At 42.1% G+C, this 16,842-nt stretch overlaps 1 protein-coding gene across 1 annotated transcript; it reads right to left on the bottom strand.

The window, feature by feature from the left end:
* Positions 1 to 12,120: 12,120 nt before the first annotated feature.
* On the bottom strand, positions 12,121 to 16,340 carry LOC311115559 (transcription elongation factor SPT5-like; the record flags this gene model as incomplete). Its single annotated transcript, XM_084190710.1, has 8 exons — positions 12,121 to 12,355; positions 12,506 to 12,664; positions 12,875 to 12,980; positions 15,018 to 15,145; positions 15,263 to 15,365; positions 15,711 to 15,821; positions 15,992 to 16,076; positions 16,215 to 16,340. Coding segments are annotated over 8 exons (1,035 nt in total), but the record flags the coding sequence as incomplete, so codon positions are not given.
* Between the last annotated feature and the right edge of the window lie 502 nt (positions 16,341 to 16,842).

Here is a 16,842-nt window from a genome sequence, read left to right as displayed (position 1 = left end):
TAGTCCCAGAGTTAATGATACAAGGTCAGTTTTGCATTTCACTTTATCACAATTCCAGTGGGTCAGAACTTTACATACACTAAGTTGACTGTGCCTTTAAACAGCTTGTAAAATTCCAGAAAATGATGTCATGGCTTTAGAAGCTTCTGATAGGCTAATTTACATCATTTGAGTCAATTGGAGGTGTACATGTGGATGTATTTCAAGGCCTACCTTCAAACTCAGTGCCTCTTTGCTTGACATCATGGGAAAATCAAAATAAATCAGCCAAGACCTCAGAAAGAAATTGTAGACCTCCACAAGTCTGGTTCATCCTTGGGAGCAATTTCCACGTTCATCCTGCCGTCATACCACTCAGGAAGGAGACGCATTCCGTCTCCTAGAGATGAACGTACTTTGGTGCGAAAAGTGTAAATCAATCCCAGAACAACAGCAAAGGACCTTGTGAAGATGCTGGAGGAAACGGGTACAAAAGTATCTATATCCACAGTAAAATGAATCCTATATCGACATAACCTGAAAGGCCACTCAGCAAAGAAGAAGCCACTGCTCCAAAACTGCCATAAAAAAGCCAGACTACGGTTTGCAACTGCACATGGGGACAAAGATCTTACTTTTTGGAGAAATGTCCTCTGGTCGGATGAAACAAAAATAGAACTGTTTGGCCATAATGACCATCGTTATGTTTGGAGGAAAAAGGGGAAGGCTTGCAAGCCGAAGAACACCATCCCAACCGTGAAGCACGGGGGTGGCAGCATCATGCTGTGGGGGTGCTTTGCTGCAGGAGGGACTGGTGTACTTCACAAAATAGATGGCATCATGAGGAAGGAAAATGATGTGGATATATTGAAGCAACATCTCAAGACATAAGTCAGGAAGTTAAAGCTTGGTCGCAAATGGGTCTTCCAACTGGACAATGAGCCCAAGCATACTTCCAAAGTTGTGGCAAAATGGCTTAAGGACAACAAAGTCAAGGTATTGGAGTGGCCATCACAAAGCCTTGACCTCAATCCTATAGAAAATGTGTGGGCAGAACTGAAAAAGCGTGTGCGAGCAAGGAGGCCTACAAACCTGACTCAGTTACACCAGCTCTGTCAGGAGGAATGGGCCAGAATTCACCCAACTTATTGTGGGAAGCTTATGGAAGGCTACCCAAAACGTTTGACCCAAATTAAACAATTTAAAGGCAATGCTACCAAATACTAATTGAGTTTATGTAAACTTCTGACCCACTGGGAATGTGATGAAATAAATAAAAGCTGAAATAAATCATTCTCTCTACTATTATTCTGACATTTCACATTCTTAAAATAAAGTGGTGATCCTAACTGACCTAAGGCAGGGAATTTTTACTAGGATTAAATGTCAGGAATTGTGAAAAACTGAGTTTAAATATATTTGGCTAAGGCGCATGTAAACTTCCGACTTCAACTGTAAGCTGTGTCGGTGAACCCCTCCCTCATCTGAACTGGCTGACAGAGGGCACAGCAGGATCAGAGGTGAGAGGTCACTTGGTCGGGTCAACAGGGAGGATTATTAAAGAGATGCTTTACATTGAAATACAGAGAGTTGTAGTAGTCCCAGAGTTAATGATACAAGGTCAGTTTTGCATTTCACCTCCTGATGATGATGATGATGACTGACAGTGTTAGAATAACATGCCATCTCTCTCTCCATCTGTCTCTCGTCTGCAGGTATGTTTTGATGGGTGCCAACCTCCAGTCCAGTCCATCTCACCCGCTCTTAAGATCACCTTCTGGCCAACTGGGGGCCCAAGGCTGTTAGGAGACACCGCTAGAGACACTTTTATGGAATTGTGATGACCTGAGAGAATATTAGGGTAGCACTGTAATTCATTAATCATATGCTGTCTTCCCTAGTAGCACTTTAATTCATTAATCATATGCTGTCTTCCCTAGTAGCACTGTAATTCATTAATCATATGCTGTCTTCCCTAGTAGCACTGTAATTCATTAATCATATGCTGTCTTCCCTAGTAGCACTGTAATTCATTAATCATATGCTGTCTTCCCTAGTAGCACTGTAATTCATTAATCATATGCTGTCTTCCCTAGTAGCGCTGTAATTCATTAATCATATGCTGTCTTCCCTAGTAGCGCTGTAATTCATTAATCATATGCTGTCTTCCCTAGTAGCGCTGTAATTCATTAATCATATGCTGTCTTCCCTAGTAGCGCTGTAATTCATTAATCATATGCTGTCTTCCCTAGTAGCGCTGTAATTCATTAATCATATGCTGTCTTCCCTAGTAGCGCTGTAGTTCATTAATCATATGCTGTCTTCCCTAGTAGCGCTGTAATTCATTAATCATATGCTGTCTTCCCTAGTAGCACTGTAATTCATTAATCATATGCTGTCTTCCCTAGTAGCACTGTAATTCATTAATCATATGCTGTCTTCCCTAGTAGCACTGTAATTCATTAATCATATGCTGTCTTCCCTAGTAGCACTGTAATTCATTAATCATATGCTGTCTTCCCTAGTAGCACTGTAATTCATTAATCATATGCTGTCTTCCCTAGTAGCACTGTAATTCATTAATCATATGCTGTCTTCCCTAGTAGCACTGTAATTCATTAATCATATGCTGTCTTCCCTAGTAGCACTGTAATTCATTAATCATATGCTGTCTTCCCTAGTATCACTGTAATTCATTAATCATATGCTGTCTTCCCTAGTAGCACTGTAGTTCATTAATCATATGCTGTCTTCCCTAGTAGCACTGTAGTTCATTAATCATATGCTGTCTTCCCTAGTAGCACTGTAATTCATTAATCATATGCTGTCTTCCCTAGTAGCACTGTAATTCATTAATCATATGCTGTCTTCCCTAGTAGCACTGTAATTCATTAATCATATGCTGTCTTCCCTAGTAGCACTGTAATTCATTAATCATATGCTGTCTTCCCTAGTAGCACTGTAATTCATTAATCATATGCTGTCTTCCCTGCTCCTCTATTCTTACCTCTTTCCCTTTCTGTCTTTGACACTCTTTCTCACACCTCTCTCCCCACCTCCTCTTTCTCACACCTCTCTCCCCATCTCCTCTTTCTCACACCTCTCTCCCCACCTCCTCTTTCTCACACCTCTCTCCCCACCTCCTCTTTCTCACACCTCTCTCCCCACCTCCTCTTTCTCACACCTCTCTCCCCACCTCCTCTTTCTCACACTTCTCTCCCCACCTCCTCTTTCTCACACCTCTCTCCCCACCTCCTCTTTCTCACACCTCTCTCCCCACCTCCTCTTTCTCACACCTCTCTCTCCACCTCCTCTTTCTCACACCTCTCTCCCCACCTCCTCTTTCTCACACCTCTCTCCCCACCTCCTCTTTCTTCCTCTGTTTTTATAATGCACACCAGATGTGCATTGAAGTACAGATTTAACTTCTATTTAGAATATATTTTACAATTATATTTATAATGCATGTATTATGTGTTTCTAACACTTGGATAATTAACTTCTTTCAATAAAGCGTTTCACATTCTCTACTGGTTGAAATTAAGTCTCATTTGATGAAATACTACACCTATCCAGTGTCCTCAGATCAGTGCAGATGAAGGAAATTAGATAGTGAGATGAACCGGTTTAGTGAGATGAACCAGTTTTAGAGTATTTACATGATGCATAGGAAGTGTAGTGTACTGTTTTTAAAATTCTGTTTCTGTATATATGAATTACAAATCAGCCTTTAACTAGTTAAATCATGTTTGTAGTCTATTGCAGAGTTACAATGTGGAACCATTGATGTCCCAGGATTGGTAAACACTGTTGAAGTGTATAATTGTAATACATACATGCAGACAAAGTGTTAATAAAAAGACTGGAGTTTGATACTCCTGGTATTGGATATGACTGAAAAAGTATGTTTCACAGGCATTCATACCTGAACTGCACCTTTATTTGCCAAGGTAGAGTACATGATCAGTGAATATATTCAATGTCCAGAACATGGACGGCTTGTTCAATAGGGCGATATGGGCGACGCACTGCCAAACGGGAAAAGGAAGGGATTTTTTTTCTAATCAATTATATCACGGCAACAGCAGTTATCAGTTTTCACGTCTGATCTGCCAGCCACTAAATGTCAAATCAGGCTAAAGTCGTGCTTCAAATGGCCCCGCCCGTTTTTTGGGCGATTTCAGTCAGGTTGAAAATCGCCCAGAAGTCTCTCATAGCCTGTCATGTAAAATCAATTTTTTTCACATTTCAAAGCTTTCAATACATTCTCTATGGGTGTCTGTGTGCATGCACTTACGCGCTTTCGTCATACGTGACGTAACGTTGAACGTAACTAAGACAATGGCGGCTACCAGCGTCTATGTTGCGACCTGCAGTGTGGCGTTATTTTATGTTTTTAATTTGTAGACTTAGTTTACAAACATTCTGCAAACATTCTGCTTTGGACTGATCTTCGGTTTTGGACTGATCTTGTTGATCGTGTACATACCCGCTACGAACGGACTAAATAATGAAAACGCTGCTGGCAGCGGAATCCCAATACAGCTGGGAGACTTGGCTGGATGACAGAGTCCCGGACAGAGAGGTGGAGCCGGCCGCGATCCTGGTAAGAGAGCGACTCTGTACCCCGACATTGAACTGCTTTCTGTGTCATTGAACCTTACTATTGTTGATAAAACAAGTTTACTGGAGAACGGAGAACAAGTAGAGACTTTTGGACAAGGTGGATAATTGTATAATATAAGGCAGTTTATTCAGAGGTAAAGATATCTGGAATCGCGTGCACGGACCCGTTCGTCAAACTCGTAGGGAGTTTATCAGAAGAGCCCCTAAACATTGTGTGCTGACATTTTATACAATAAAATGAAGTAGGTTGAATCTAGTAGTTCTGATCTTCTGATTGGTCCTGATGAGTTGGGCGAGGTCACCTCCAGGCTAGTGTCACTGTTGCATTGGCTCTGAGTCGGGTTCTCTGTCTTCAGATGTTCAGCCTAAGAGAAGAGGATTTGTGTGTGTGTGTGTGTGTTTGTTATCAGTGTGTGTGTGTGTGTGTGTGTGTGTGTGTGTGTTTGTTATCAGTGATGATGTGTGTGTGTGTGTGTGTGTGTTTATCAGTGATGATGTGTGTGTGTGTGTGTGTGTGTGTGTGTGTGGGTGTGTGTGTGTGTGTCCTCAGGGCAAGAACTCGTGAGTTGGAAGAACTGAGAGACCTATGGCGTGGGTGTTATCCTTAGCCACCTGCTGACAAGGCTGACAAGATAGGACTCTTGTTCATTGTATTGAATACAAAGGCCCAACACAAAATGGGTCATGCACAAGATTTTAGTCAGACCAAGCTATAACATTATATATTTACTACGACAGTACATTCAACCAAAAGCTAATATAACAAAGGCATCAGAGATTATTTATAATCTGTCACAGAAACTGGAATCCATCTCCCCAGATCAGTCAATAAATGCTTCTGGTATTGACTTATATGCTGCCCCTGTCTTCATGTTGTTGCTGGACATATCTTTTTTTAAATGTGTGTAGGTCACCTAAATCATCAGAAAAATTGCCCCTCCTGAGATTTTTTTCAGGAGCCGCCACTGTCCGGTAGTTTGGAGACTAAGAAATTATTTTTTTAACCTCCCGCTTTGGGCTGGATGTTTCAATGTGTAGTTCTTACATGCATAATCTATGAGCAGAAATACGGTCTTACCTCAATTAGCTATAAAATCCCTAGTTTGAAAGCGACTTTTCTTCAAGCTGTGCCACGCCTTTTCCCCTACATTTCCCCCCACATGAGCCAGCCCCTTTGCAGTTTGAGTTCTAGCCAATGAGCTTCAGCCCCTCACATTTGAGTGACAGCTAGCAAGAGGCCTACCCAGCAGAGCGAGAGACCAATGATGTGGTGCACATATCTGCACATATGTGACATAGTATGCAATTATCGGGGACCACTTTTGGCTCCTGAGTGCTACTTTCAGCACTACTGTCTAAAAAGTATACAAAAGTATCAGAGAATCTCTTTAATGGGTCTGTTGATAAGACAGCAGTTTATACATGATTGAACTGTTGCAGCTGTAGCAACCAGTTCTGTTGATATAGTAACACAGTAGTTTATACATGATTTACACTAGTTGACCTACTGTATGTCTGTCTAACAGTATTACAGTACCATGTAGTTGACCTACTGTGTGTCTGTCTAACAGTATTACAGTACCATGTAGTTGACCTCCTGTATGTCTGTCTAACAGTATTTCAGTACCATGTAGTTGACCTACTGTATGTCTGTCTAACAGTATTACAGTACCATGTAGTTGACCTCCTGTATGTCTGTCTAACAGTATTACAGTACCATGTAGTTGACCTACTGTGTGTCTGTCTAACAGTATTACAGTACCATGTAGTTGACCTACTGTATGTCTGTCTAACAGTATTACAGTACCATGTAGTTGACCTACTGTATGTCTGTCTAACTGAGTATTACAGTACCATGTAGTTGACCTACTGTATGTCTGTCTAACAGTATTACAGTACCATGTAGTTGACCTACTGTATGTCTGTCTAACAGTATTACAGTACCATGTAGTTGACCTACTGTATGTCTGTCTAACAGTATTACAGTACCATGTAGTTGACCTACTGTATGTCTGTCTAACAGTATTACAGTACCATGTAGTTGACCTACTGTATGTCTGTCTAACAGTATTACAGTACCATGTAGTTGACCTACTGTATGTCTGTCTAACAGTATTACAGTACCATGTAGTTGACCTACTGTATGTCTGTCTAACTGAGTATTACAGTACCATGTAGTTGACCTACTGTATGTCTGTCTAACAGTATTACAGTACCATGTAGTTGACCTACTGTATGTCTGTCTAACAGTATTACAGTACCATGTAGTTGACCTACTGTATGTCTGTCTAACAGTATTACAGTACCATGTAGTTGACCTACTGTATGTCTGTCTAACAGTATTACAGTACCATGTAGTTGACCTACTGTATGTCTGTCTAACTGAGTATTACAGTACTATGTAGTTGACCTACTGTATGTCTGTCTAACAGTATTACAGTACCATGTAGTTGACCTACTGTATGTCTGTCTAACAGTATTATAGTACCATGTAGTTGACCTACTGTATGTCTGTCTAACAGTATTACAGTACCATGTAGTTTACCTACTGTATGTCTGTCTAACTGAGTATTTCAGTACCATGTAGTTGACCTACTGTATGTCTGTCTAACTGAGTATTTCAGTACCATGTAGTTGACCTACTGTATGTCTGTCTAACAGTATTACAGTAACATGTAGTTGACCTACTGTATGTCTGTCTAACTGAGTATTTCAGTACCATGTAGTTGACCTACTGTATGTCTGTCTAACTGAGTATTACAGTACCATGTAGTTGACCTACTGTATGTCTGTCTAACAGTATTACAGTACCATGTAGTTGACCTACTGTATGTCTGTCTAACAGTATTACAGTACCATGTAGTTGACCTACTGTATGTCTGTCTAACTGAGTATTACAGTACCATGTAGTTGACCTACTGTATGTCTGTCTAACAGTATTACAGTACCATGTAGTTGACCTACTGTATGTCTGTCTAACAGTATTACAGTACCATGTAGTTGACCTACTGTATGTCTGTCTAACAGTATTACAGTACTATGTAGTTGACCTACTGTATGTCTGTCTAACAGTATTACAGTACCATGTAGTTGACCTACTGTATGTCTGTCTAATAGTATTACAGTACCATGTAGTTGACCTACTGTATGTCTGTCTAACTGAGTATTACAGTACCATGTAGTTGACCTACTGTATGTCTGTCTAATAGTATTACAGTACCATGTAGTTGACCTACTGTATGTCTGTCTAACTGAGTATTACAGTACCATGTAGTTGACCTACTGTATGTCTGTCTAACAGTATTACAGTACCATGTAGTTGACCTACTGTATGTCTGTCTAACAGTATTACAGTACCATGTAGTTGACCTACTGTATGTCTGTCTAACAGTATTACAGTACCATGTAGTTGACCTACTGTATGTCTGTCTAACTGAGTATTACAGTACCATGTAGTTGACCTACTGTATGTCTGTCTAACAGTATTACAGTACCATGTAGTTGACCTACTGTATGTCTGTCTAACTGAGTATTACAGTACTATGTCTTGTGCCATTTAACTACCTTCAAACAGTATTGGCAGAGCAGTAGGTGAGTGGTGCAACATTGTAGCCTAGTACCAATAACAACAGTAGAGGGAAGGTGTTGCTCCTAATTCCTCTTGAAAAGTAGAAACATAAAGTACAAAAGCAAGGAAGTTGGGCCATATGTTTATAAAGAAAGAAGTAAAGATGACAGGACAGTTTTGAGTAGAACATCAGCAGTTTGAAGAATAGCTGAGTGGAATATGTTACTGTCATTGCAGTCATCAAGTCAGGAAAAAGTAGTGATCTCATTATTGTTTACATTTCAAACCAAACCCCAATTTGTTTACAACAGACCCAACAACAAAGCGTGGCAATTCCCACTCAGCTACCCTGGTCTGTATTAGGCTACCACTGTTCAGCTATCGTGAAAACCACTAAAGTTCTGAAGTGTTCTCTTAGCGACGGCAATCAAATCTGTGGTAACATTAAAGGAGTAAAACATGTGTTGAACGGAACCTTGAACAAGTTCAACAGCTGGTGTGGTGGCTTTAGGTTCTTCATTGAGCGGTAGCAGTGGGCTCTCACAGAGATCTCATTTGGAGCCCTGTTTTTACCTGATACTTTCATAAAAGTACAAACACATGAAGTGAGAGGTATATACACATGATTAAACTTTATTTAAAGCATGATTAACCTGAAGCAGGATGGGAGTCATGACTTAAAACACCAAAGCAAGGCTTCTAGCCCAGGCTAGCTAGCGTTAGCATATTACCTTCAAAGTTGCAAAGAAAAGAAGAAACGTAAAATTTGAAGCCTTTATCCAGTTTGCTACGTGGTGTCGTACTGGATGTCCGGACGACCCTCCTTATATCATTAACAGATACTTTAGGCAACTCCAGCAAACACCTTGTAAACTTCATCTCTGCCATCATAACGGTCTACTGTCACTGTCTAATGTTTTTTTCCGGTAACCGGAAATGCCCAAACATCCTTACGCCAATGCGGAAGTGATGCGTGCATAGAGCCTATTCATCCACAGATAAAATGGTAAACCAAATTCAGGCTTCTTCTTCTTCTTCTTTGGACTTTATATGTCGGTTGGCAACCAACTTTAAGGTGCATTACCACCACCAACTGGACTGGAGTGTGGACCTCAGTTCATCTTTCAATCACCCACGTCGGTAGATGCTCCTAAAAACCAATGAGGAGATGGGAGAGGAGAGGACTTGCAGCGGGTCGAGAGTCACAAATAGAACCGAGTTTTATTTTAGCGCCTGGCCACGTAGACGCTCGCTAACACTGTGGGTGAAATGATTGAATAACGTGTGTGTGTCCATTTATTTTGCAACGAGCGTTCGGCCAGGTTAGCTTGTAATGCTCCGTGCGTTGGCCCGCTTGCTGGCAGCATGTTCGACTGGGCGTCAAGAATTCAGCATAGCAAGTTTGAATGAAGGTCTGGTTATTCACAGGTAAATAGTAGTAATATGCTCTAAACCGCTCTGGTAACAACGAACTTTGCTGCCCTGTTTCCAATCGTCCACATGGCTGGGTGAACCTATTCAAGTAAGTAAATACATTTTGAAAATTTAAAAAAAAAACGTATTATTAGCTAACTAGCTACAGTGCATGCTAACTCAAATGAGCTGCTAACGTAGCTAGCTATCTAGCCGACTTTACATACTGTATAGATAGCTAATGCAGTCATCCCAGTTTGCATTTTAAGCATCTTTTTAACCTTCACTTGTTTGAAACATTTGCAAAGACATTGGCAACTTTGTATTTGTAGTCAACTTAATTCTGGAGTTAACGGCGGTCAAAGAGACAGATAAACATCTTGATTCTATGTTTGGTGGAGAACTGAGTATAAGGTGACACAGAAGGGCAACAAAGCATCTGGACCACTAGAATAGCTGAGGCAGTCAGTAAATAACGAGCATTTTTAAGAGCAACTTCAATAACAATGGTTTTGAGAAACAGCTCGGAGATGAACGTTGCTCCTGTGGAGGTTCTAACGATGACTTTTCCCCCCCTGGTAAGACATGCCCATTGTATAAACCAACAGCATTAAGTCTTACTAGTGGGAAAGAATGACATGTCAACACACTGAAAGCTAAAATAGCGTATTGCAACACACTTAAAGAGAAAGACAGATGTCCTGGAAATAATATGAAGTGCGTGGCAGGGCACGACATTAACGCTTGTCCGGGACAAGTAAAATAAAACAATAAAAAATTGGACAAGAATATTATACACTGAGTATACCAAACATTAGGAACATCTTCCTAATATTGAGTTGCACCACACCTTTAGCCTCAATTCGTCGGGGCATGGACTCTACAAGGTGTAGAAAGCGTTCCACAGGGATGCTGGCCCATGTTGACTCCAAGGCTTCGCACAGTTGTGTCAAGTTGGCTGGATGTCCTTTGGGTGGTGAACCATTCTTAATACACACGGGAAACGGTTGAGCGTGAAAACCCCAGCAGCGTTGCAGTTCTTGACACAAACCGGTGCGCCTGGCACCTATTACTATACCCAATTCAAAGACACTTACATTTTTTGTCTTGCCCATTCACCATCTGAATGGCACACACGCAATCCATGTCTCAATTGCGTCAAGGCTTAAAAATCCTTCTTTAACCGTCTCCTCCCCCTCATCTACACTAATTGAAGTGGATTTAACAAATGACCTCAATAAGGGATCATAGCTTTCACCTGGATTCACCTGGTCAGTCTGTCAGGGAAAGAGCAGGTGTTCTTAATGTTTTGTCAACTCAGTGTAGATTGAAGTTACAAAAACAACACAATATCAAACAATTACGCCGATGAGAATTTGATCAGAGAAGCCAACATTGGAATAATATTCTAATCTATTTTTCATGTACATAATAAAAATCAACATAAGTCAAAGTGTAGGTGATATGCATATTGGCTACAGCCTCATGTCCAAACCGATGCTGACATGAGGGAGGCGCCAAAAAATGTAGCCAAACTTTTAATTACATAAATATAAGCTAAACGGCAGTCATGTTTGACAAATAATGAAAGATTATTCAAATTAACGTCTAAAGGCTTGATTCTGTCGACAGGCACGGTTCGTTCAGATCAAACCACCACAAGACCGGAGAATGAAGGACAATGCTTTTGCGGACCGCACATCACCCACCTTGAATCTGAGCAGATGCGGTCAGCATTTTGAAACTATTTAACCATAAACTTAACTCTTTAAAACCTGGACGTTTTTTGTCATTTTATAAAGCATGTCTTACCTTGTTTCAAAGAAGCTTAGCCTAGCCAAAACACAACCATACAAATGTTGAGGGAATTATTTGATAAACTATTCATATGCCATTGAAACCAGCATCTCTCTTATGTTCTTATTGGTTTCCAAATTAACTTATTTTATTGTCTAGCAGCTAAAGGCACAATCCTGGTCATATTAGTAACCCATGCAAGTTTCTGCATCTTTAGATCTCCCCTCTTCATTTCTAACAGATATTTTCCTCTGTCACATGAAAACGCTTGCGAGTGCAGTGTGCTTTTGTGAACGTGTTTTCCCGCTAATTGCATTTTGGAACATTCGTGTGTAGCCTACAGCCATGTGCACATCAACATTTCTATCAACATTTTAAGCTCAATGGTCTGATCGGTTGTGTCAGCTTCATTGCTTTAAAACAATGTTATGTGCAGTGGGTGTATGCATTTTATTAAGACATAAAAAGTATTTGGTTGTAATTGTAATGTTGCAATATTTTCATAGGCTTCCAAGGGTGGCCCAGCATCCTCCATGGGAGCCTTAAAGGGGCAGTGTTGTATTTTGAGACAGGCTTGAATATGCAAAAAAGCCAATGGGCAGAGTGTAGCCTACATTTGTCTGATTCTCTATGGTAAAAAAAGATAGTGTTAAAAGTAGTTCCTTGCATCATACAATGATGTAAAAATGGTGTTACAGACCAATTTCTATTTTTGGACAAGTGACTTGAGCTTTCAGACAAGTAAAAAAAATAAGTTATACTAAGTGGCAAAACATTTTTATGTCAAGCGTGGTGGGTCTTACCTGGTATGCCATGGGTGAAGGGGTGGGATGGTAGCTGGCTGGTGAGTGTGTGTTCTGGTAGCCCACTGGGCTGGGGGCCACCTGATGGTAGCTCTGGGGACTGGGGCTGGGCTGGTACGAGCCCTGTGGGGAGGGGGCAGTGTACGGCGAGTACTGTTCAGTGTTGTACCTGAGGAACACACACAGTTAGTGGACTTGGCTAGGACAGAGAGAATCAAACCCACCTTGAGCAGCTGGTCGCCACTGTAAAAGGGGCCTAGAGACATTGAAAAAGATAGCAAACAGACAATGGAATACTGTGCGTGTGTGTGTGACTCACATGGCTGGGGTGCCTGGGGTCTGGGGGTTGTACTGGGGGTTGACCTGGGGTGAGGGCACCTCTGGGTAGCCGGGGGTCTGGGGGTTAGGCGTAGCCCCGTAGCCCTGAGGGGACGGGGAGGGCTCGTCATCATAACCAAACTCATAGTCATCATCCGCCCTAAAACAAGAGGAACAGAGAAACAGGTTACAGGCGGTTTCCAAAAAGTTATCCTACTAAGGAAACATATTTTCAGGATCTGTAGAAAGTACAGAAAATAGCTGTATTCATTTTGACAACTCTTGACCAAGACAAAGACCAACAAACCCTTATCAACCATAGACTGCTGAGGCACTTTCCCACATTTAGTTTTTCCCACATGTAGACTACCTGGATGGTGTGTTGGGGTTGTTGGGGTCCCACGCACCGCTCTGCCCCGGCGTCCTGCTCCCATCATGCAGCGGGGTCTGCGAGCCGTAGTGAGGCGTACGGCTCCCTGTGGGGAACAAGGATTACCACAATGAGAATAGTTCTATTGCAGGTCATAGATATACAGTTGAAGTCGGAAGTTTACATACACTTAGGTTGGAGTCATTAATACTTGTTTTTCAACCATTCCACAAATTTCTTGTTAAAAAACTATAGTTTTGGCAAGTCGGTTAGGACATCTACTTTGTGCATGACAAGTAATTTTTCCAACAATTGTTTACAGACTGATTATTTCACTTATAATTCACTGTATCACAATTCCAGTGGGTCAGAAGTTTACATACACTAAGTTGACGGTGCCTTTAAACAGCTTGGAAAATTCCAGAAAACTATGTCATGGCTTTAGAAACTTCTGATAGGCTAATTGACATCATTTGAGTCAATTGGAGGTGTACCTGTGGATGTATTTCAAGGCCTACCTTCAAACTCAGTGCCTCTGCTTGACATCATGGGAAAATCAAAAGAAATCAGCCAAGACCTCAGAAAAAAATGGTAGACCTCCACAAGTCTGGTTCATCCTTGGGAGCAATTTACAAACGCCTGAAGGTACCACGTTCATCTGTACAAACAATAGTACGCAAGTATAAACACCATGGGACCACGTAGCCGTCATACCGCACAGGAAGGAGACGCGTTCTGTCTCCTAGAGATGAACGTACTTTGGTGCGAAAAGTGCAAATAAATCCCAGAACAACCGCAAAGGACCTTGAGAAGATGCTGTAGGAAACAGATACAAAAGTATCTATATCCACAGTAAAACGAGTCCTATATCGACATAACCTGAAAGGCCGCTCAATAAGGAAGAAGCCACTGCTCCAAAACCACCATAAAAAAGCCAGACTACGGTTATGTCGATATAGGACTCGTTTTACTGTGGATATAGATACTTTTGTACCTGTTTCCTCCAGCATCTTCTCAAGGTCCTTTGCGGTTGTTCTGGGATTGATTTGCACTTTTCACACCAAAGTACGTTAATTTCTAGGAGACAGAACGCATCTCCTTCCTGTGCGGTATGACGGCTATGTGGTCCCATGGTGTTTATACTTGCGTACTATTGTTTGTACAGATGAACGTGGTACCTTCAGGCGTTTGTAAATTGCTCCCAAGGATGAACCAGACTTGTGGAGGTCTACCATTTTTTTTCTGAGGTCTTGGCTTTGCAACTGCACATGGGGACAAGTATCGCACTTTTTGGAGAAATGTCCTCTGGTCTGACAAAAATAGAACTGTTTGGCCATAATGACCATCGTTATGTTTGGAGGAAAAAGCGGTTGGCTTACAAGCCGAAGAACACCATCCCAACCGTGAAGCACGGGGGTGGCAGCATCATGCTGTGGGGGTGCTTTGCTGCAGGGGGGACTGGTGCACTTCACAAAATAGATGGCATCATGAGGAAGGAAAATTATGTGGATATATTGAAGCAACATCTCAAGACATCAGTCAGGAAGTTAAAGCTTGGTCACAAATGGGTCTTCCAAATGGACAATGACACCAAGCATACTTCCAAAGTTGTGGCAAAATGGCTTAAGGACAACAAAGTCAAGGTATTGGAGTGGCCATCACAAAGCCCTGACCTCAATCCTATAGAAAATGTGTGGGCAGAACTGAAAAGGCGTGTGTGAGCAAGGAGGCCTACAAACCTGACTCAGTTACACCAGCTCTGTCAGGAGGAATGGGCCAATATTCACCCAACGTATTGTGGGAAGCTACCCGAAACGTTTGACCCAAGTTAAACAATTTAAAGGCAATGCTACCAAATACTCATTGAGTGTATGTAAACTTCTGACCCACTGGGAATGTGATAAAAGAAATAAAAGCTGAAATAAATCATTCTCTCTACTATTATTTTGACATTTCACATTCTTAAAATAAAGTGTTGATCCTAACTGACCTAAGACAGGGAATTTTTACTAGGATTAAATGACAGGAATTGTGAAAAACTGAGTTTAAATGTATTTGGCTAAGGTGTATGTAAACTTCCGACTTCAACTGTATATTCTGATTGAGGGCAATTGAGGTATTCCCTTGGTGGGGTGTGTCTCACCATCGTGTAAGGGGGTCTGGGAGCCATACATGGGGGTACGGGAGCCTGTCCCGTACATGGGGGTCTGGGAACCGTACATGGGGGTGCGTCCGTGGGTGGAAGTCATTCCTCCATGCCTCTTGGCTCCCCTGAATGTAACAAAACAAGTCAACACACATTAACACACTCAAAAGGTGAAATACTGCATTAATATCACTGTGTTCACAATATATAATTGTAATAGATCTCTGATGATTTGAACGAACATTGTGGTGAGACGCTGTCGGTCCACAGAGATGGTCTGGCATGTCGAGTGTAGCTCCACTCTGGCTGTCGACTCTGTGGCATCCTTCACCACTCCAATGTATCCTGGGAAATAATGGCAAGGGTTAGGCCAAAAGATTCCCCAATGAGAATGATCAAGTGTTGAAAGTCCAACACCCATTGTGCAACATCCTCTTCTGCTAAACGTTTATTGTTCATTCTGCAGCAGAGGACAAGCCCATCTGGTTCCCATGTAACCTGGTTCAGTCCTTTTTCTGCGTTCATAAGTGGGAAACTCCGAAAATACTACTTGTAAACTGAGAGAAACGAGTTGTGTGCATTCACATGCTTTGAACTCATTGAGAACGCAGATTAGCTATCGCTCTCTCGCTCTCTCAGTTGTATGCTGGTATTTAACACATTTACGAGATGTTATGAACGCAGCATTACCCTTGTATGGTCCCTGGGAGATGCGGACGGTCTGTCCAATCAGGTCGTTGTCCCTCCTGCCCCGGCCACGCCCCATCTGTCCACCTCCTCCACCGCCCCTCTGCTGCTGGCCTGAAGGAGAGGACAGGAGTTGTGTATGGCCTCTGGTCTGATAGTTGTTATTTAGTGATGTATCCTGCACTAAGCGACTGTTCCCTAATGTCTACAAATCAACAAAGGCTTATGGTGAGAGTGGGACTATGACCTCATGCTCTCTGTGAGCTGAGCTGTACTCTACTCACCACCACCTCCGGGATGCATGGGGCTGCTGATGCGTGGACTCATAGGAGCGAAGCCTCCCACGGTGAAGTTTGTGACGTCTCGGGGCTATAGCCAAAGAATGGAAGAATCAAATGTCAACAACAGCTCTGATGGTTCCCACTGGACAAGGTTAAGAGGTGATGGCATAGATGGAAGACTTGAAAGTGATGATGTAAAAGTGGTGAGAGCCAATGGGAGATGGACCTTGGAGCCCCCGGCCAGCACCACGTGGCGTGTCTTGCAGACGAACATGCCCCCGTTCTCCACCAGCTTCTTACAGTGCAGGAAGGCAAAGCCTCGGAAAATGTGGCGGATCTCTCCCTCACGCCCCTGAAAAAAAAAAAAAACACACACCACTTATATGCTAACAATCTACTCATTCTAATCGCACCTTTGGCAAATAGAAAAATAGCTAGAGATGGGCGATAAGGCCTAAAACTCAACATACAAAAAACAACATTTTGTGAATGAAAATACGTCAAAGCTCTTCAAGCCGACTGCTACCAAATGTGTCAATGAGGGCTCAAGTCCAGACACTGGCTTTGAAAATACAGTAACCAAACCTAGATGGAGGCCTATAGTAGCGCCCAATAAAATATATATGGTGGTCCTCTGTAGCTCAGCTGGTAGAGCACGGCGCTTGTAACGCCAAGGTAGTGGGTTCGATCCCCGGGACCACCCATACACAAAAATGTATGCACGCACGACTGTAAGTCGCTTTGGATAAAAGCGTCTGCTAAATGGCATATTATTATATATATTTGCTAATTCCGTTGAGTTCCCCCCCCAAATTCCATTCGCTGTTTTGTTTTTCCTGGTTTCAGATGTCATT

This window comes from Coregonus lavaretus (genome assembly GCF_964263955.1).
Source record: "Coregonus lavaretus genome assembly, contig: HAP1_SCAFFOLD_1092, whole genome shotgun sequence".
NCBI classification, from domain to species: domain Eukaryota; kingdom Metazoa; phylum Chordata; class Actinopteri; order Salmoniformes; family Salmonidae; genus Coregonus; species Coregonus lavaretus.
The sequence above is the reverse complement of the archived record's forward strand: the minus strand, read 5'-3'. Positions and strand labels throughout refer to the sequence as shown.